Source organism: Nothobranchius furzeri, chromosome 2 (genome assembly GCF_043380555.1).
Source record: "Nothobranchius furzeri strain GRZ-AD chromosome 2, NfurGRZ-RIMD1, whole genome shotgun sequence".
NCBI classification, from domain to species: domain Eukaryota; kingdom Metazoa; phylum Chordata; class Actinopteri; order Cyprinodontiformes; family Nothobranchiidae; genus Nothobranchius; species Nothobranchius furzeri.
The window spans coordinates 5662669-5681639 of record NC_091742.1 but is presented as its reverse complement, the minus strand read 5'-3'; the positions used below and the strand labels follow the sequence as shown (position 1 = coordinate 5681639).

Below are 18971 nucleotides of genomic sequence, written 5' to 3'. Positions count from 1 at the left end.
GTTGAGGCGTTTTTTTTTTTTTTTTTTTTTTTTTTGCATAGTAAAGCTACACCTTGCCGGCAGTAACTCTGGTATGCCTTTTTTTCCTCCCCCAACCTAACCTCATGTAATTCCCTTTTTCATCTATTAGGGTAGTGCGACTCATGTTGCGAAGGACCACAGTCACTAATTCTTGTTATGTGTCTTGCCCATGTATGTCTGATCTCTGAACTGTGTGTACTGAAACTCAATTTCATTTCTCTGTATGTTTGCACATGTGGTAGAAGTGACAATAAAACGACTTTGACTTTGACTTTGACTTGACTGTGGTTAGAGAAGGTGTTAGAAAATGAAAGGAAAGCTCATTCAGACATGAAAGATAAAACTCAACAAACAATCAGAAGTTTGGTTTCTGAGAAAGATTCATTAAGTAATAAGATGGCACACCTCGCCTCTGAGATGTTTGAAGTGGAAAAACTGAGTTTTGTGAAAAAACTAGAGGAGAAAGATGTTTTATACCAGGAAGTCAAAGGAAAGTATGAACTTGAGCTTTCTAACTCAAAACACCAGGTGGAAACTTTAAAGAATCAGTTAGAAAATGAAAGGAAAATCCATGCAGACCAATTAGATGAAAAACAGCTGGTTATTAGATGTCTGACCGCTGAGAAGAAGAAAATAAGTATACAAATGAATCAGGAAATCTCTGTAAAGGAAACGTCAATTGAAGAGATGAGAATTAGTTTTCAGAAAGAGTTAGAACAGAAAAACGTTTTATACCAGGAACAAAAGACTAAGTATGAAACTGATCTACTTAGCATAAAAAACAGGCAGAAGACTTTAAGATGGAGTTAGAAAATGAAAAGAAAAGTTATTCAGACTCATTAGAAGAAATTCAAGAAGTTGTTAGAGGTCTGACCGATGAAAAGGAAGTGCTCAGTGATCGGCTGAATGAAAGTGGATTTTTTTCTACGTTACAATTTGTTTTCCTGATGTTCTTTTCATTTCTCGTACTGACAGTGATGTTTTTAAGTAAGTTTAATTAAGCTTGTCAAAGCTAAATAAGCAAGCTTGCAAAGTGAGAAATGATGTAAATTGTGTGTTTGCGTAGGTCCGTGTCCCTTGGTCGTAAAACTTAAAACTTGTTGATGCTTAACTGGACCTAATCATAACATGTTAGTGTACAAAGTCAGGTGTGGTTGAAGCATTATGAAAAGAAAGATGTCTGCATGGTGTGAGTAGGTGATTCGGTGTCGAGGAAGTACCTCCTTCCAGCATGGCGGGGAAAAAATGCAGCACAAGCAACATCTGACAGGAAACAGATCACTGAATCAAATTGTTTCCGTACATTCCTAGTGCTACATGGGGGGGGGGGGGGGGGTTCCTCTAGGTGCTCCAGTTCACCTCCCAACCCAAAGTCTAACATTCCCGACATCTTACCCTGATGGGTCTGCTCTGCTTTTAACTAAACACCAAACTCCAAGTCTTAACAAAGCCAAAACCACATTAAATTACCTGGTGAAGGTTCTCTGTCATCCAGATGATGGAGATCTAAAGGGGTCTGAATAAAGGCAAATGGACGTCTAGTTTCTTCAAGACGTTTTGCTTCTAATCCGAGGAGCTTTGGCAATTTGGGTTAGATTATAAACTTCACCCATATTCCAGTCAGAATTGACAAAGCTCCTCCGATGAGAAGCAAAACGTTTTCAAGAAACCAAAGAAGTCTAGTTTCCTTAGTTAGTTAGTTGGTTAGTTAGTTAGTTAGTTGGTTGGTTGGTTGGTTGGTTGGTTGGTTGGTTGGTTGGTTATTGGTGTGACATTCATCACCCCCTCCTTGTTCTGCTATCCCTACCTATTCCACCTTCCCCAGGATCCACTGATTTCCCTCTTTCCTACTCACTCTCTTTTTTTAAATTTTTAATTACAATTGTCTATTTTTTGCTGATTTCAAATATATTTTTAATCATTTTCTAAATTGTTTTTATATTTTTCCATTTTTTTGTTTTTGTGAAGTGCCTCGTGATTTTTATCTTGAGAGGTGCTATAAAAATGATCTTTTCTTCTTAGTTAGTTAGTTAGTTAGTTAGTTAGTTAGTTAGTTAGTTAGTTAGTTAGTTAGTTAGTTAGTTAGTTAGTTAGTAGTTAGTTAGTTAGTTAGTGTTACGAGCCCTAGGTGTTGCTTTCACATCATGAGAAGGTCCAGCGGCCCCATGGTCTCTTAAGGCTCGTTTACTCTATTCCGAGAGGATCAGCACCCTGGAGAGCGGCGCTCCAGCACACACTGCTTTCCAGATCTCCTGCCTGCTACTCGGCATGTTCTGCACAATGGCGAGTGACTCTCCATGGATCCTACCAGAACAGCCTTTAAAGACTTGTGTTTGCCACCCATTCGAGGAGGGGATCAGATTCTGCCTGGTGCTCTCTACAGCTACTGGGAGCTTTGTTTTTCAGAGACTTTGTGATTGGGATAATTAAAAATTGGTTTGGGGAGCTTTATGAGCTAATATGAGCTTTTGTTGAGTCAGGTTACCTCCTGTGGGCTTCCTGTGCGGGGGGGGGGGGGGGGGGGGGGGGGGCTGTGTCAGCCCAAGTTGAGCAAGTGGCGCTCTTAGCTAAGCGGCCCACCGGGACAGTGCCAGAATGCCAGCTAGGCCAGTCCACCCCTGGTGGGAAGTGTGTGTTCACCCCTATGTCACCTGAAAATTATTTAGGGAAATCACCCCAACATCACCTCAGTAACATGATTTAGGGTTGAACATATGTGTGTTCTGGCCGTGTGTGTATTAGTTAATTAACTAGAAATGTCCTGAAGAAATTTTAAAAAGGGGTCTGCCACCTGGCACAAGACTAATGCTAATGTAAATCTAAAAATGCAACACACTCAGAGTTCGGAAGAGTAGCTTAATCTGCCCAAAATTGAGACATTTTCAAAATTATTTGCTAATAATTTCACCTTGGTGAATTGGATCACTTAGACAAGTAATGACACACCTCCCACGGTCGAGCCGCTCGTTTTGATGTGTAATTTGTGGGGGTGCACGCTGCCATTCGAGCCACAATAAAGTCTGCAAAAGAATATCCACCCATCCTTTTTCAGCTGCTTTTCTGGGTCGCAGGGGCAGCAGCCTAAGCCAAGAAGCCGAGACGTCCTTCTTCACATTAGGCCAGCTCCTCCAGGGGAATCCCAAGGCATTCCCTGATCAGCCGAGAGATATAGTCCTTACATCATGTCCTGGATCTTCCCTTGGGTCTCCTCCCAGCTGGACGTGCCCAGAAAACGTCACCAGGGAGGTGTCCAGGAGGCATCCTGACCAGATGCCTGAGCCACCTCAGCTGGCTTATCTCAATGTGGAGGAGCAGCGGGTCTACTCCAAGCCCCTCCCAGATGACCGAGCTTTGGCCATTTTATCGACCAGTAAATCTCTTCACCTTGAGAGACTGGTATAACACCCGCATCACTGCAGACACAGCACCAGTCCGGCTATCGATCTTGCTTTTCAACTTTTTCTCACTCATGAACAAGACTCCAGATACCTAAACTCCTCCACTTGAGACAGGACCTTGTCTCTGCCCTGCAGAAGGCATCCTACCCTTTTCTGATTTAAGACCATGGTCTCAGGTTTAGAGGAGCTAATTCTCATCCCAGCCACTTTACACTTGGCTGCAAACCACTCCAGCCAAAACTGGAGATCACTGTCTGATGAAGCCAACAGGACCACATCTTCTGGAAAAAGCAGAGACCTGATCCTTAGGCCACCAAAATGGATCCCTCAACACCTTGGTTGCACCTGCACTGTAAAAAGATGTAGATTTTACAGTAAAACACCGGCAGCCGAGGTTGCCTGAATGGTACTGTAAAATTATGGGCAAAATCTTTTTTTCTTTTATGCTAAGAATGTATTTTTATTGTTTTTACGGTGTCCACCAGTGGGCTTAGGGGTTGCCACCACGACAGACACCGGCAGCCATGCGGCGTCAGTTCCAGTCAGCCACCTTGACATTTGAAGCACTTTGACATTCGTGCTTACTCAGACTCCACATTAGCTCCATGCGAAGGAAAGAGCTGCAGGATTCTGCTGCAGGTGGTTACACCCGTCTCCTCCTCCAATCTTGTTGGGTGATCATAATTGGCTGAAAACGCTTTGAATCGTCCAATAATATTTTATGGCGCTTTTTTTGAACAGTCTGTCATTTCCGGTTTTAGTTGAACATGATTATATTGATTTAAATTGGGCAATGTAATCACTTTTAGTCAATGCAAGAAAATTTTGTACATTTAACATTGTGGAAAAATAACTCAAGTCTACTTCAATAAATCATGTATACAGAAGAAACATGTATAAATTGTGCACAACTACAACATATGATTTAGTATATTTAAAGACTAGCCAATTGCTTTTTTTTCAGTGTAATGAATTACAGTAATTCAGTCTTGATGTAATAAATGTATGAACTAGTTTTTCAGCATCGCTCCTGGATGCTTCTAATCTTAGCAATATTCCGAAGGTGGAAAAAGGAAATCCTACAAACCAGTTTAACGTGGGATTTGAATGACATGCCCTGGTCAAAGATAACACCAAGGTTCCTTGCTTTGTTCTCAGAGAAAAATTTAATGCAATTCAGGTCAGGTGATTGACTAAGCAATTTCCTTTTCTGAATTTCAGGTCCAAAGATGAGAACTTTAGTCTTGTCTTGATTTAAAAGCAGAAAGTTTTGAGTCATTCAACTTTTTATGTCTTCAAGACAAGCCTGTAATCTACCTAACCGATTCGATTCATCAGGGCCAATGGATGGATATAACTGAGTATCGTTAGCATAGCAGTGGAAGTTTATTCCATGCTGTCTAATGATTTTACCAATTTGAAGCATATATATATATATATATATATATATATATATATATATATATATATATATATATATATATTAAAAAGAAGTGGTCCAAGCACTGTACCCTGTGGTACTCCACAAGTAACCCACAATCAGAATCAATATTAATGTCATTTCATTCCTTTAAAAATCCAATGTTTGAAGACACTCCCAGAGCTTTTATTTACTATGACAATGTTGTCATTACACTCTGTATACTCAAATGTCAGCGGATGGTTAAAAGATGCATCAGTTAAAGTTTGGATCTATCAACAAAAACTGGTCCTACTGAACTGGTTGCTTGGTTCCTTCAGGATGGACTTTTAGGTTATTAGAAGCCTCAGAGGTACCAGATTTTGTTTCTTCTCTTTCACACACTGTTGCCATCCTTCTTTTGTGCTTTGAATGAAGTAAAACTATGAAAAATTTAGAATCACATTAATGTAACAAAGCAGCCTACCAGCTCAACAGCACAGATGGTGGAATAGGATTTGAAAAGATGGACGACTTGCTTGCATCACAATGTTTACAAGAAAAGTACAATCTAATCAATCTAATACACATCTTTGGCTAATTCAGCACTTTGTTATGATAATTAATAACCTCTAAGAAGATTATCACATTTTGGTCATGATTTGTTTTTATGTATCGGTCTTTGTTGGTGTAATCTTAGTTTATCGTGGTAGATGTTACTATTTTACAGATTTTCCTCAGAAGAATCATGCTTTGTACGATTCACCCATCTGAACAGATTCCAGATCCGATGACTTTCTTTTAAGAGGCTCTAAGTTGAAGGAAAAAAGCAAAGAGAAGAAGAGCTCCAAGGACAAGAAGAAGGGTCAGGCTGCAGACTGCTCAGAGAAACGACCGATTAAACCCAAGGTGGACGAGTTGTTGGTGAGTGCATCGTGCATCAAGTTAGACGATGTGCATCCTGAAGGTAACTGACGTAAAACTGCTTGAAGGTGTACAACAAGGAGCTGGAGAGCGAGTATGGCAGCTTTGAAGACTGGCTTCATACGTTCAACTTGTACAGAGGAAAAGCTGGAGACGACGACGAACACGCTCTGGATGACGACAGGATCGTAGGGAGATTCAAAGTAGGAACATCAATGTGGAAACATTCGTCACTAAGCCTACACACACACTTCACATCACATACATAATTCTTTGTTTTAATCTTTGATGCAGGGATCTCTGTGTATGTACAAGCTACCTCTATCTCAGGAGATCACAAGAGAGGCAGGATTTGATCCTAATATGGGAATGTTTCAGAGCATTCCGCATAATGATCCCATTAACATCCTCGTTCGGGTCTACGTGGTCCGGGTGGGTGGGGCTCCTGCTTGTACAATTCAAGTTTACAATAATAAATCCTTCAAAGCACGAGTTTGCTTTTCTCTTTCTTCTCAGGCCACAGACCTTCACCCTGCTGACATCAACGGGAAGGCCGATCCATACATTGTCATCAAACTGGGAAAGTCGGAGATCAAAGATAAGGAGAACTACATTTCAAAGAAGCTTAATCCTGTTTTTGGAAAGTGAGTGGACATATCTTATTTTAACATTCATTTAGTCTTGTCTTGATTTAAAAGCAGAAAGTCAACTGATTGAATTAAAGCAGACATGAAATGTGGAATTAGTCAATCCTGCTTTTGGTTTTAATGTTGCAACATTTTGAACTTTGCCACACTTTTTAAATCCTGCTGTTTTATTATCAGATCATTTGACATGGAAGCCACGTTCCCCATGGAGTCCATGTTGACTGTGTCTGTGTACGACTGGGATCTGGTCGGAACTGATGACCTGATCGGAGAGACAAAGATCGACTTGGAGAATCGATTCTACAGCAAATTCCGAGCCACTTGTGGCATTTCATCAAATTATTCCGTGTGAGCAACAACTTGAATAATTGTGTAAATCACTAAATACATTTTTCTCTTGGAGTGTTTTTTTGAAGCTTTAACGTAATTGTTTTTATTAATAGCGATGCCACAGCAGCGTGAACTAGAACTTTAATGCAGGATTTTTGTGGTACGGGGCTTTATTCCCAGCTGGAATCCATGTTTTAATGTTTAATTTGCATGTGGAAATCTTACAAACTGTTCTGTCACCTGTTGATGTTAGACACGGATACAACATTTGGCGGGACCCTTTGAAGCCCAGCCAGATCCTGGCTAAGCTTTGCAAGGATGCTAAGATTGATGGACCTCATTACGGCCCGGGAGGCAAAGTCAAGGTGGCAAATCGAATCTTTTCAGGACCGACAGAAATAGAGGATGAAAACGGTACTGCTGCATTTGTGACGTCATATAAAAGAGTTTTATAACTATGTAATGATTGCTTTAACCATCTCAGCAGCTGTGATTGCCCTTGTCAGTGTGTTTACATGTGCATCAGAAAACCAAACTGCTGCCCTAAATAGACCGATGCTTTAAAATGCATGTAATGAGTTAGCCAGAGGTGTGACCAAGTCACTGCTTCGTAAGTCACAAGTAAGTCACATGTCTTTCCAGTCAAGACTCGAAATTAAAGTCTCGAAATTAATGATGTGGAAGTCCAAGTCAAGTCCAAGTCCTTAACTTTGAATTTTCAAGTCCAGTCATTTTTCCAACTTCAATTTAATAACGATGATAATAAATAAAGTCCAGAAATAAATCTTCTTAAAGCTTAATTTATTTGCCCAAACAAGCACAAAGTGCAACTGAAACTGATTGTAAACAAAGTGCTGCTGCATTTAGCAGAACAAACTCAAACCCAGGACGAAGAGGGATTTATGATATTTGTCCATGTCGGGCCATTTTTGTGCTAAAAAACCAAATATGCTCAAGTCATCATCAAGTCAACAGATATAAGTCGAATCAAGTCGCCAGTCATTGGTGTTCAAATCCAAGTCAAGTCGTAAGTCTTTATAGATTTTATCAAGTCAAATCAAAAGTCATTAAAACACTGACTCGAGTCTGACTCGAGTCCAAGTCATGTGACTCAAGTCCGCACCTCTGGAGTTAGCCATGCTGAAGGCAGACTGGTTCTCACTGGGCGGAAGCACCCAGATAACGCGACTGCATCTGCATGTAAACAGTTCAGTCGAGCTGAAACCGGTAACTTCTGGTAACGAGACAGAGGAACCAATCTTCTGATAATATCATCGACACAATTTAACTTGCGTAACACCACCAGATAGTACTGTACCAAATAAGCTGTGCTGCCGTGTTGCTTTTGTCAATTCATTCCTTCGGCTATGTGCTTTCCCTGTTTTAACGTCTGCTTCACGCCTGCCAGTGTTTGTTTACTTTCTGTGTTGTTATAAGCTAACCATAAAAATAACAACATGTCACTAACAACTGTGCATTTTGAAGTTTGGTTTTCTAACGTGCATGTAGGCTAGGATAAAGACTCCCAGCTTAGTATCCCGGATCAACTTAGATGTACATGTAAACACACTGACTGCCTCTGATTTAAGAAACTTTTTACTATATAATTGATGTCATGTTTTCATGCACTTTGATGTTTTGTTTTGTGTTTTTCTCCTCTTTTCATCCCCTTTTGTTTTGGTTTGAATCCCTCAGGTCTGAAAAAGCAAACCGAGGAGCATTTAGCCTTGACAGTATTGAACCACTGGGAGGAAATCCCCAGAGTTGGCTGCAAGCTTGTTCCTGAACACGTGGAGACGAGACCCCTGCTGAACCCTGACAAACCTGGAATCGAACAGGTAGGAGGCAGTCCCCATGTTTAACCATCAAACAAAGCAGTTTAATCATCACAAATAATGTTCTTCCCATGAAGGGTCGGATTGAGATGTGGGTCGACATGTTTCCCATGGACATGCCTGCTCCTGGACCTGCAATCGACATATCGCCACGGAAACCAAAGAGGTACACACCGATAGGAGGAGTAAAACGTGGATGTTTTTAATATCGTCATTTCTAATTATAAAATATAAAGTTGTGGTAAAAATAAATCAGTCAGAAAGATTTATTTATGGCTATAACAATGTGGATCGGGTGGCAGACCAAGGCGGGAGCCTTGGCGGTCCGATCCCCGGACAAGAAAACTAGTTTTTGGGACATGGAACGTCACCTCGCTGGCGAGGAAGGAGCAGGAGCTTGTGGCAGAGGTTGAGCGGTACCGGCTAGATATAGTCGGACTCACCTCGACACATAGCATTGGCTCTGGAACCCAAATCCTTGAGAGGGGTTGGACACTCTCCTTTGCTGGAGTTGCTCCGGGGAGAGGTGGAGGGCTGGGGTTGGCTTTTTGTTAGCCCCAAGACTCGCTGCCTGTGTGTTGGGGTTTACCCCGGGGGATGAGAGGGTACCTTCCCTGCACCTTCGGGTCGGGGAACGAGTCCTGACTGATGTTTGTGCTTATGGGCCAAATATCAGTTCAGAGTACCCAACCTTTTTGGAGTCCCTGGGATAAGTACTAGATAGTGCTCCATCAGGGGACGCCATTGTCCTGCTGGGGGACTTTAATGCTCACGTGGGCAATGACAGCTTGACCTGGAGGGGTATGACTGGGAGGAACGGCCCGCCTGATCTAAACTCGAGTGGTGTTTCGTTATTGGACTTCTGTGCAAGCCGCAGTTTGGCCATAACGAACACCATGTTCGAACATAAGGATGCCCATCGGTACACTTGGTACCAGGGCAGCCTAGGTCGCAGGTCGATGATAGACTTTGTAGTCGTATCATCTGACCTGCAGCCATATGTTTTGGACACCTGAGTGAAGACAGGAGCTGAGCTGTCAACTGATCACCACCTGGTGGTGAGTTGGATCAGATGGCAGGGGAAGATACCGCGTAGACCTGGCAGACCCAAACGCATAGTGAGGGTCTGCTGGGAACGCCTGGCAGAAGAACCTGTTAAGACAGTCTTCAACTCCCACCTCCGGCAGAGCTTTGACCGCCTCCCGAGAGCAGTGGGGGACATTGACTCCGAGTGGGCCTTGTTACACTCTGCGATTGTTGAGGCGGCTGTTGCTAGCTGTGGTCGCAAGGTGGCCGGTGCCAGTCGTGGTGGCAACCCCCATACCCGATGGTGGACACCAGAGGTTCGGGGAGCCGTCAGGCTGAAGAAGGAGGCCTACAGGGCGTGGCTGGTCTGTGGGTCCCCGGAGACAGCAGACAGGTACCGGATAACCAAGCGGGGTGCAGCAGTGGCAGTTGCCGAGGCAAAATCTCGGGTGTGGGAGGAGTTTGGTGAAGCCATGGAGAAAGATGATCGATCGGCTCCAAAGAGGTTCTGGCAAACTGTCCGGCGCCTCAGGAGAGGAAGGCAGCAACTCGCTCACACTGTTTACAGTTGGGATGGGGAGCTGCTGACGTCAACTGGGGCTATAGTCGGATGGTGGAAGGAATACTTTGAGGAGCTCCTCAATCCCACCTATGCGCAATCTGAGGAGGAACCAGAGCCGGGAGACCTGGGGACGGACTGTCCAATCTCAGGGGCAGAAGTTGCTGGGGTAGTCAAACAACTACACAGCGGCGGAGCCCCGGGGGAAGATGAGGTTCGTCCTGGGTATCTCAAGGCTATGGATGTTGTAGGGCTGGCATGGTTGACACATCTCTGCAACATTGCGTGTTCATTGGGGGCAGTTCCTGTGGAGTGGCAGACCGGGGTGGTGGTCTCCATCTTTAAGAAGGGTGACCTGAGGGTGTGTTCCAATCATAGGGGGATCACACTCCTCAGCCTCCCTGGAAAGGTCTACTCCAAGGTACTGCAGAGGAGGGTCCGATCGATAGTTGAATCTCAGATTGAGGAGGAGCAATGTGGTTTTCGTTCTGGCCGTGGAACTGTAGACCAGCTCTATACCCTTGCAATGGTGATGGAGGGGGCATGGGAGTTTGCCCAACCAATCCGCATGTGTTTTGTGGATTTGGAGAAGGCTTATGACCGTGTCCCCAGGGGCACCCTGTGGGGGACGCTCCAGGAGTATGGGGTGGGTGGCTTTCTGTTAAGGGCCATTCAGTCCCTTTACCAGAGGAGCGTGAGTTTGGTCCGCATAGCCGGTAGTAAGTCGGACCTGTTCCCGGTGAGGGTTGGACTCCGCCAGGGCTGCCCTTTGTCACCGGTTCTGTTCATTACCTTTATGGACAGAATTTCTAGGTGCAGCCATGGTGTGGAGTGTGTCGAGTTTGGTGGCAGGAGAATCTCGTCTCTGTTTTTTGCGGATGATGGGGTCCTCCTAGCTTCATCCAGCTCTGACCTTCAGCTCTTGCTGGGTAGGTTCGCGGCCGAGTGTGAAGCGGCTGGGATGAGGATCAGCACCTCCAAATCTGAGACCATGGTTCTCGACCGGAAAAGGGTGGCTTGCCAACTCCGGGTCTGGGGAGAGGTCCTACCTCAAGTGGAGGAGTTTACGAGTGAGAGTAGGAGGATCGGGAGATCGACAGGCAGATTCTTTCAGCATCTGCAGTGATGCGGACGCTGAGCCGATCTGTTGTGGTGAAGAGGGAGCTGAGCCAGAAAGCCAGGCTCTCGATTTACCGGTCGGTCTACGTCCCAATCCTCACCTATGGTCATGAGCTTTGGGTAATGACCGAAAGAACGAGATTGCGGATACAAGCGGCCGAAATGAGTTTCCTCCGTAGGGTGGCCGGGCTCAGCCTTAGAGATAGGGTGAGGAGCTTGGACATTCAGGAGGGACTCGGAGTAGAACCGCTTCTACTCCGGATCGAAAGGAGCCAGTTGAGGTGGTTTGGGCATCTGGTCAGGATGCCTCCTGGATGCCTCCCCGGGGAGGTGTTTCGGGCATGTCCTGCCAGCAGGAGGCCCCCGGGTCGACCCAGGACACTTTGGAGAGGTTACATCTCCAATCTGGTCCGGGAACGCCTTGGGGTCCTGCCGGAGGAGCTGGTGGAGAAGGCCGGGGAGAGGACGGTCTGGAGCTCCCAAGTTGGGATGCTGCCCCCGCAACCCAGACCTGGATAAGCGGAGGAAGACGACGACGACGGCTATAACAAAGTATTTGTCAAAAGAATTTGAACTTTTAACCCTAGCCTAATTTTTGGTGAGTGTTTAACTATAGATTTATACACATTTTAAAGACAAATATAAGTGCAACTATGTGTTCCTTCCTCCTCCCTTTACTAGATATGAGCTCAGGGTGATTATTTGGAATACAGACGAAGTAATACTGGAGGACGATGATTACTTCACTGGAGAAAAGTCCAGTGACATATTTGTGAGGGGGTAGGTACAGCGGGATGAGGCAGCCTAGCCTCATCCCGTGGGTGTGAGCTGTATGTGTGGTTTTTTGCTGTTAACCATTATTTTTTTGTTTCGTTTTGTTTCCATTTTTTTCTTTCTGTGTGCGTGTTTGTGTTGTTTTCTGTTTGTGGTGTGTCTCCTGTCTGTCGTCCTCTCTCTCAATACTCTGCCGGCGTCTAGCTTTGAGCTTCGTGTTATTATTTGGAACACTGATGACGTAATTCTAGAGGACGATGCTTTCATGACAGGGGAGAAGATGTCTGACATCTATGTCAGGGGGTAAACACACGATTCCATCGCATGGCTCGTGGAAATTCCCTGCTTTCCTCCTTGTGAAGCCCTTTACCGTGACCCTTCTTGTTTAACTGTGCAGCACGCAAACCTGGATTGATGCCATCACCTCTGCCAGCACACAGAAACCAGTGCAGTAGGGACCAAACCACATGAGCAAATTTAAGATTAAAACTGTCCAACCCTATTATTTTTTTTCATTTTGTGCAACAAAGACATTAACTTAACACGAGTACACCAAAAACACAACACATTTAATATAAATGCTGCTAGCATCCACACAATGAGCGTAAGACTAACGCATCTGATGGTCTTCACACACTCTCACACCACATCTCCAATATCTCACGCCAAAAAACAAAATCTATCTGACATACATAGTGCTATGTTACCATACACACGCCCCTACAACAACTGCCAGACTGGCTATTGGGCATACGGGGCATGTGCTTATTTCCTTCACCGGGTACCTAGGGGAAGAGCACTGACAAAAGTTTGGTAAAAATGACACAATTAGTATACAGTTTTTCACAACCTGGGGTGGTTTATTCCAGATGCATGAAGACAAAAAGTATTTTTCCATCATAAATATGACCATATGTGATTTTTCACACATACAGGTGGAACTCAAACAATGAGATAAGGTGCAAAAGTTCCTTTATTTTATTTATTCAACTCAAAAGATTAAACTAATATACGAGTTAGACTCATTACATGCAAAACCAGATATTTCAAGTCTGTATTTGTTATAATTGTGATGATTATGGCTTATAGCTTGTGAAAAGCCCAAAAAATGTAAGTATTGTGAAAAAGTTCAATATTCTAGGCTCAAAGAGTCACACTCTAATCTAATTGATCCAAAACACCTGCAAGGGGTTTCTTAGCCTTTAGATGGTCCCACAGTCTAAGTTGAATCACTGAAATAAATGTACTTTAGCCCCATATTCTAATCTTTCTAGTTTCACTTGTATACATAAAAGAAAAACATCTCACTCGTAGATTTTTACAGACGTTGGTAGCCCTGTAAGTGCCTGACTACAATTATCTTCTAGTTTATTAGCATCACAACATGCAGAAATGATTAAAACAGGCTTCCTCTGTTGCAAAGAGGGTGCAGTATTTAGTTTAGTGCTCTGAATAGAGGCTTAATAATTAGTCTGAATTAAAAATCTTTTTTAAGAGTTTCAATTTTCAACAAAGTCTTTAACCTCTTAACTGTATTTCAGAAGTTTAGAACTTTTAAAAATACATATATTATTATTTTACATGTCGCAGGAGCATGACTGATGAGCTAACGGCTAGTCAGTGACCAATCAAGAACAATGAGTATTGTTGCAGTCCTAAAACAACTTTGATCTTCAAATGTTTAATCATTCATGTGATGTTTCATAGAGCTTCACAATTTCTGTGACACTGATTTTACACATTTACATGGAGTCATCTGTTTATTCACAAAACAGCACATCCAGTGAATCCAGGGACTCAGGATGTGAAACTGACTGTGTTCTTCTGGAGACTAGAACTTTTGTAAGATGGCTGACTTTGGTCTATGCTGCACTTGGACTAGCGGTTAGCTCATCAGGCCTGCTAATTATGGGCTCCAAATTATGGCCATCCAGAAATGGGTAGGGTATAACTATTTATAACTTTTGCACATAAACAAAAATATCTTTACAACAGCTAAAATATACCATAAAAAATGTACAGTAAATTTTTTTATATATAATTTCCTATGAAATGTTATTATTGTCCCCCTCCTCCATGTTGCTTTATTTTTACTTACAAAGTTGGAATCATTGTTTGGTCCTGTACTGCACTGGTACTTTTAAAACACTGATTTTTTTCTAAGATGTTTAAACATGCATGGAAGCATACCATACTGTACTGTACACTCACCAAGCACTTTATTAAAGCATTCTTCAGAAACTTTTCTTTCTAATCATTAAAGCATCAATTCAGAACCGGTGATGGAGGCAATAAAGCCATTTGCATGAAGTAAATCTGCTGTGACTACCATTAGCATGCATCATGCTGGAAGTTTTCATTAGAAGGTAGTAAACTCTGGGCAGCAATAATATCTATGCAGGCTGCAGCGATGAGACCATGACTGATTGGTTTTATGAAGCACAAAGTGTGTAAAGAAAACTTATTGTACACCAAAGGTTTGGATTCTTACACCTGCTTCCTCTTTCTGATCCAAACCTCTCATCAATAACTGAGACATCAGAATACATTCATGTTCCTGGGTGATGAAATTAAAGTAACACTGAGCAGTTTCCTGCTCCTCCACCCTAATGGTTGAAAGTGGAATTATGAGTGATGTAAACCACCCTACTGCAGCCTGCTATTGACCCTTTACATGTGACGTCACGCCACTCATGTGACTGCCCCCTTCGCCATGATGGACGGCAAAAAGACCATTTACACCCATTGAAACTCCAGTGAAGGTAGTCAAAACAAGCCAGTTTGTAGCCTTTTACAGCTTTTGTTTAGTTGATTTGACAGTAAAATGGTTTCAGCTTGCGGCGTGGTCGGCTGCACTAAGAGACAAGGATGTAAACTAAACTCATTTTTTCTTTTAAATAACTTTGATGGAGACTGAGGACGGAGATGAACTGCAGCGATCAATCAAGCGGGCTAGCATCCCTCAGATTTGCAGCGAACATGTTTTTAATGGGAAAGATTAACGTTCATTTATTTCACGAGGAAGACAGGGACAGGGATAAATGTGATGTGTTTATACAAGTTATTGATAATCCTGATGGATGGGTATTTCACCACGGAGGCTGCGCGCCATCCACTATAGTGTAAAGCAAGACAATTATTAACAATATTAAAGCTCCAATGTATGATTACGTGTGTTAAAATTACGTTATTTATTTACATGAGCGTCGCCAGAGATCTTCTCATTCCGGTGTGAGAGCAGCAGCTGAACCCGGTACCACCACCAGCAACAGAAGCTGGTAGGGATCCGGACTTTTTAAAAATCAGCTTTGGTGTAAAGTGAAACGCTGTTTGTAACATAATGTTATAAATCCAGAGGGGTGAATTTAGGCAAAGTCAGCAACATGTTTACATTGGTGAACAGCTGCAGAGAGAACGTAAGCTAACGTTGGTAAGCTAGTTAGCATACCGCTCTCTATGAGCCCCGCTAGATGCGCTACTTCTTCTGATAACTGAACTGGGCATGAACTAGTGGAAGGAATGCTGGAGGAGTTTTGTTTTGGTTTTGATCGCAAAAACAATTTCAGGCTCTACTTTTCCCTTTGTTTAGTACTCGTGTCGCTCACTGTTTACATGCTTTTGCCGTCCACCATGGTGGACCCACGTGATTAAGTGACATCGATGCAAAGGGTCACTACCAGCTCCACAAAACTGGTAAGTTCAGTATCTGGCCAGCAGAGGGCTGAAACTGGTCAAGTTGCTAACTCAACAATTGGGATCAATGTTAAAGCTCTAGCTTACAGATTAAAAAACAATTTAGTTACTTTAAAATCATTTGCCTTTCTGCTCACCCTATTGACAGAGCATGTCTAAAGTCACTACATCTCATTGAAACATTAGATTAACTTAAAGTGGCAGTGTGTAGTTTCCTGCCACTAGGGGTCAGTACATACCTACGTTTCAGGGTAGTTTTACACCATATCCTTCTGACTGTTGCTAGTTTAAAAAGCATGACTCTAAATTATGCAAGCATGCAACCTCGGCGTGACTCCTTAGACTTTGATGGTCCGTTAGTTAATTCCATTCGAGACTGCAGTGCAGTCGTAGTTTCCGGCTCTGCTCGGGAGGCTTACGCCTGCCGATGATGTCATAGATCTATGACTATGACAATACTGCTCAGCCAAATAATTGCATCTCTTTTTCAATTCCCTTCTTTTATGTATGTTTTGGAAAGAGTTTAGCCGTTTTGTTGTTAAATTTGTGTTTCTTACTAGTTTTTGAACATGGTAAAGTAAATTCTGTAAGTCGTCAGTCCAGCCAATCAGCTAGTGTGACATCATCAACAGGCACAGGACCCCTAGCTGACCAGAAGGAAACATGGCATCTACCAGAGACGCTAGACCCGCACCCATGTACTTTAGACCCAGGTTTTATAGTGAAATGGTACAAAGCCACCAATATTTTTCAGCTACTAGACATCATTTTATTCATTTTCAACAATAGATGTTTCCAGAGGTTAAAGGTAAAAACTACTGATTGTCTCTTTAACAAGAAAAAAAATAGTAAAACAAAATAATTCTAAATGATTTGGAGTTATTTGAAAAAAAAGCGTAACATTGTAATTTTGCATTATTAGTACCTTAATATCATTACAACTAGCATATTATTAATATTATGAATTTACATAAAACTAAAGTCCTCATTGCCCCAAATAAAAAAAATGCAGAGTGGAATGTTTTCATTGCTTTTTTTCTCGGTGAGGAAGTTAAAGGGTTAACTAGCAGATAGTGTGGTTCATGCATTCTTTGTTGAACGGCTGCTTTAGTCACATCAGTGAGTAAACTAACAGACCGGTTGAATATGCACCAACTAACAAAATCATTAAGATCATGGATCAAGATGTTTTTGGCAAAGTGCTTGGGATTTGTGTGCATGCCTGTATGAGGAAGCTTTAACTGCTTTTGACAAAATTTCCATTTAGCAGCCTGGATTTGATCTATTTAGGATGCAATGTATTAATACTTAGTTTTTCTGCTGTTTCCCCACTCTTGCAAGCCTTGACGCAATAGACCGGTTCTTTTGAAGGGTTGTTTGGAGTAGCAGTCAATGACTTACCTGCAGTAGGCAGCAGTCAAGGTGGAGTTAAATTTCTCCCAGCAATTTGCACCATTTAGGACAACTCAAATTTTTATGAAAATTATGATTTTTAACCCTTTTGAGTTCATGTTTACGTTGTCACAAAGTTCCTAACCAAACAGAGCTATGTAACAGTGACCGCTGATCAGTGGAATCCACCTGGGGTGGAGAGACGTTTATTTTTCTGCATTTTAACACAAACCCAAGAGTATACGGTCAGCAGAGAAATATTCCTGGGCTGAGAAAAAAGAGGCAAACCAAACAACTGTATGCAAAACAGCTTGACTCCATCCCATAAATGTTTCTGTGGTTCTCCAAAACAGCGACCGTTCTGACCACTGTCTGCTGCAGGTAACATACTTAGAAGTACTCTACTCAACCCCACTCAACTTTTTCCACAGATGATTTGCTGTCAGCTGTGGATGAGTTACATCCTGGCTTTTCCAGAACAAACAGGGTGCCATCTTTAAACAACCCCGAGGAAAATATAAAACTAAATGGAAGACCGCATCATCAGAGGGTTAATCTTCACCATCATGACTGGAACATTAGAGTTGGGGATGTTTCAGATGGAACCATTTTTGTGATACTCATTGGCCACTTTATTAAGCACACCATATTGGTACCAGGTTGGACTGCCATTTGCCTTCAGAGATGTTTCCATTCTTCTTGGCACCTATTTGGGAAGGTGTTCCTTACATCCTTTAGATATTTTTGATTCAAATGATATCAGATCCGCATGCAGCTGCTGCAGATTTGCCAACTGCATACCCATCACTTCATTGCACCACATTTGAAAAGTTTTGAGCTGGATGAGATCTGGTGACTGCGGAGGTTGCTGGAGTTCAGCGAACTCGTTGGCCCAATCCCAATACTCGTACTGTGCCCTTCTTTGAAGTGCGCTTAGCACAAGTGTGCAGTAAGGCTTTGAGTGAGTAGTCCACAAGTGGGCTGAATTAGGACAAGGAACACTGCGTCATCGACCGTGATGCATGCTGGGATACCAGTTGCTGTTTGTACAACTTTTTCAAAATCTTTATAAACAACTTTAAAACAGTTATTTGCCAAAATTTACATTCATTGCTGTTTACAATAAATCTTTGTCTAAAACACTCAGAGCATGAATAAATATCATTAATCATTATAAAATACATATTTCAAAAAAGGCACTTGAGCCATTGCTCTGCTTTCTTCTCAGAATTCCCACACAGCAGTGGATTGTGGGTAATACCCTTGCTTAACAACCACATTGATGTTAACTTGGGTAAAGTGCAGATTAAGTGTGCAAAAGGGGCGTGGTCACCTTCCTCACTTGAGAATCAGGACACCCTATTAACTCGCACCCCTGGCCAAAAACGCGCATTTGAATGGCCCAAGGGTTGACGTGCAAGTACTGGGACTGGGCCATTGTCATCTGAGGTGACTTGAGCTTTGTGACATGGTGCATTATCCTGCTGGAAGTAGCCATCAGAAGGTGGGTCCATTGTGGTCACAAAGTGATGGACTTGGTCAGCAACAATACTTAGGTGTTTAAGCCAGGCTCAGTTGGTGCTAAGGGGTCCAAAGTGGGAAAAAGAGGATCACCCCCACCATTATACCACTACCAGCTTGAAGCATTGAAACAAGGCAGGATGTTCACCAGTAATGGAAACCCAACAGAGGGTGAAATCCCAATAGGTCAGCTGTTTCAGAAACTCTCAGACATGCTTGTCTGATACAGAGAGATGCCTAAATGCATTCATGTGACTGGCTGATCGTGTTAAGCAGTTGAATAAGTGTACCTAATAAAGTGGCCATTGAGTGTGCACAGACGATTCCGCTACT

At 42.7% G+C, this 18971-nt stretch overlaps 1 protein-coding gene across 7 annotated transcripts in view; it reads left to right on the top strand.

Annotated features, from left to right (window-relative positions):
• otofa (otoferlin a) overlaps window positions 1-18971 on the top strand; it is a 140563-nt gene that overhangs the window by 108730 nt on the left and 12862 nt on the right. For 4 of the 7 annotated variants that reach the window (XM_015947369.3, XM_015947365.3, XM_070543391.1 and 1 more), the window contains 9 exons: window positions 5597-5742; window positions 5811-5945; window positions 6037-6174; window positions 6259-6386; window positions 6567-6737; window positions 6973-7133; window positions 8415-8557; window positions 8632-8720; window positions 11940-12038. In XM_015947369.3, the coding sequence (XP_015802855.3) occupies window positions 5597-5742; window positions 5811-5945; window positions 6037-6174; window positions 6259-6386; window positions 6567-6737; window positions 6973-7133; window positions 8415-8557; window positions 8632-8720; window positions 11940-12038 (1210 nt within the window). Of the gene's footprint in view, window positions 1-5596; window positions 5743-5810; window positions 5946-6036; window positions 6175-6258; window positions 6387-6566; window positions 6926-6972; window positions 7134-8414; window positions 8558-8631; window positions 8721-11939; window positions 12039-12236; window positions 12336-18971 lie in introns of those variants that run through there. The other 3 variants (XM_070543378.1, XM_015947366.3, XM_054747971.2) reach the window with 2 other exon arrangements.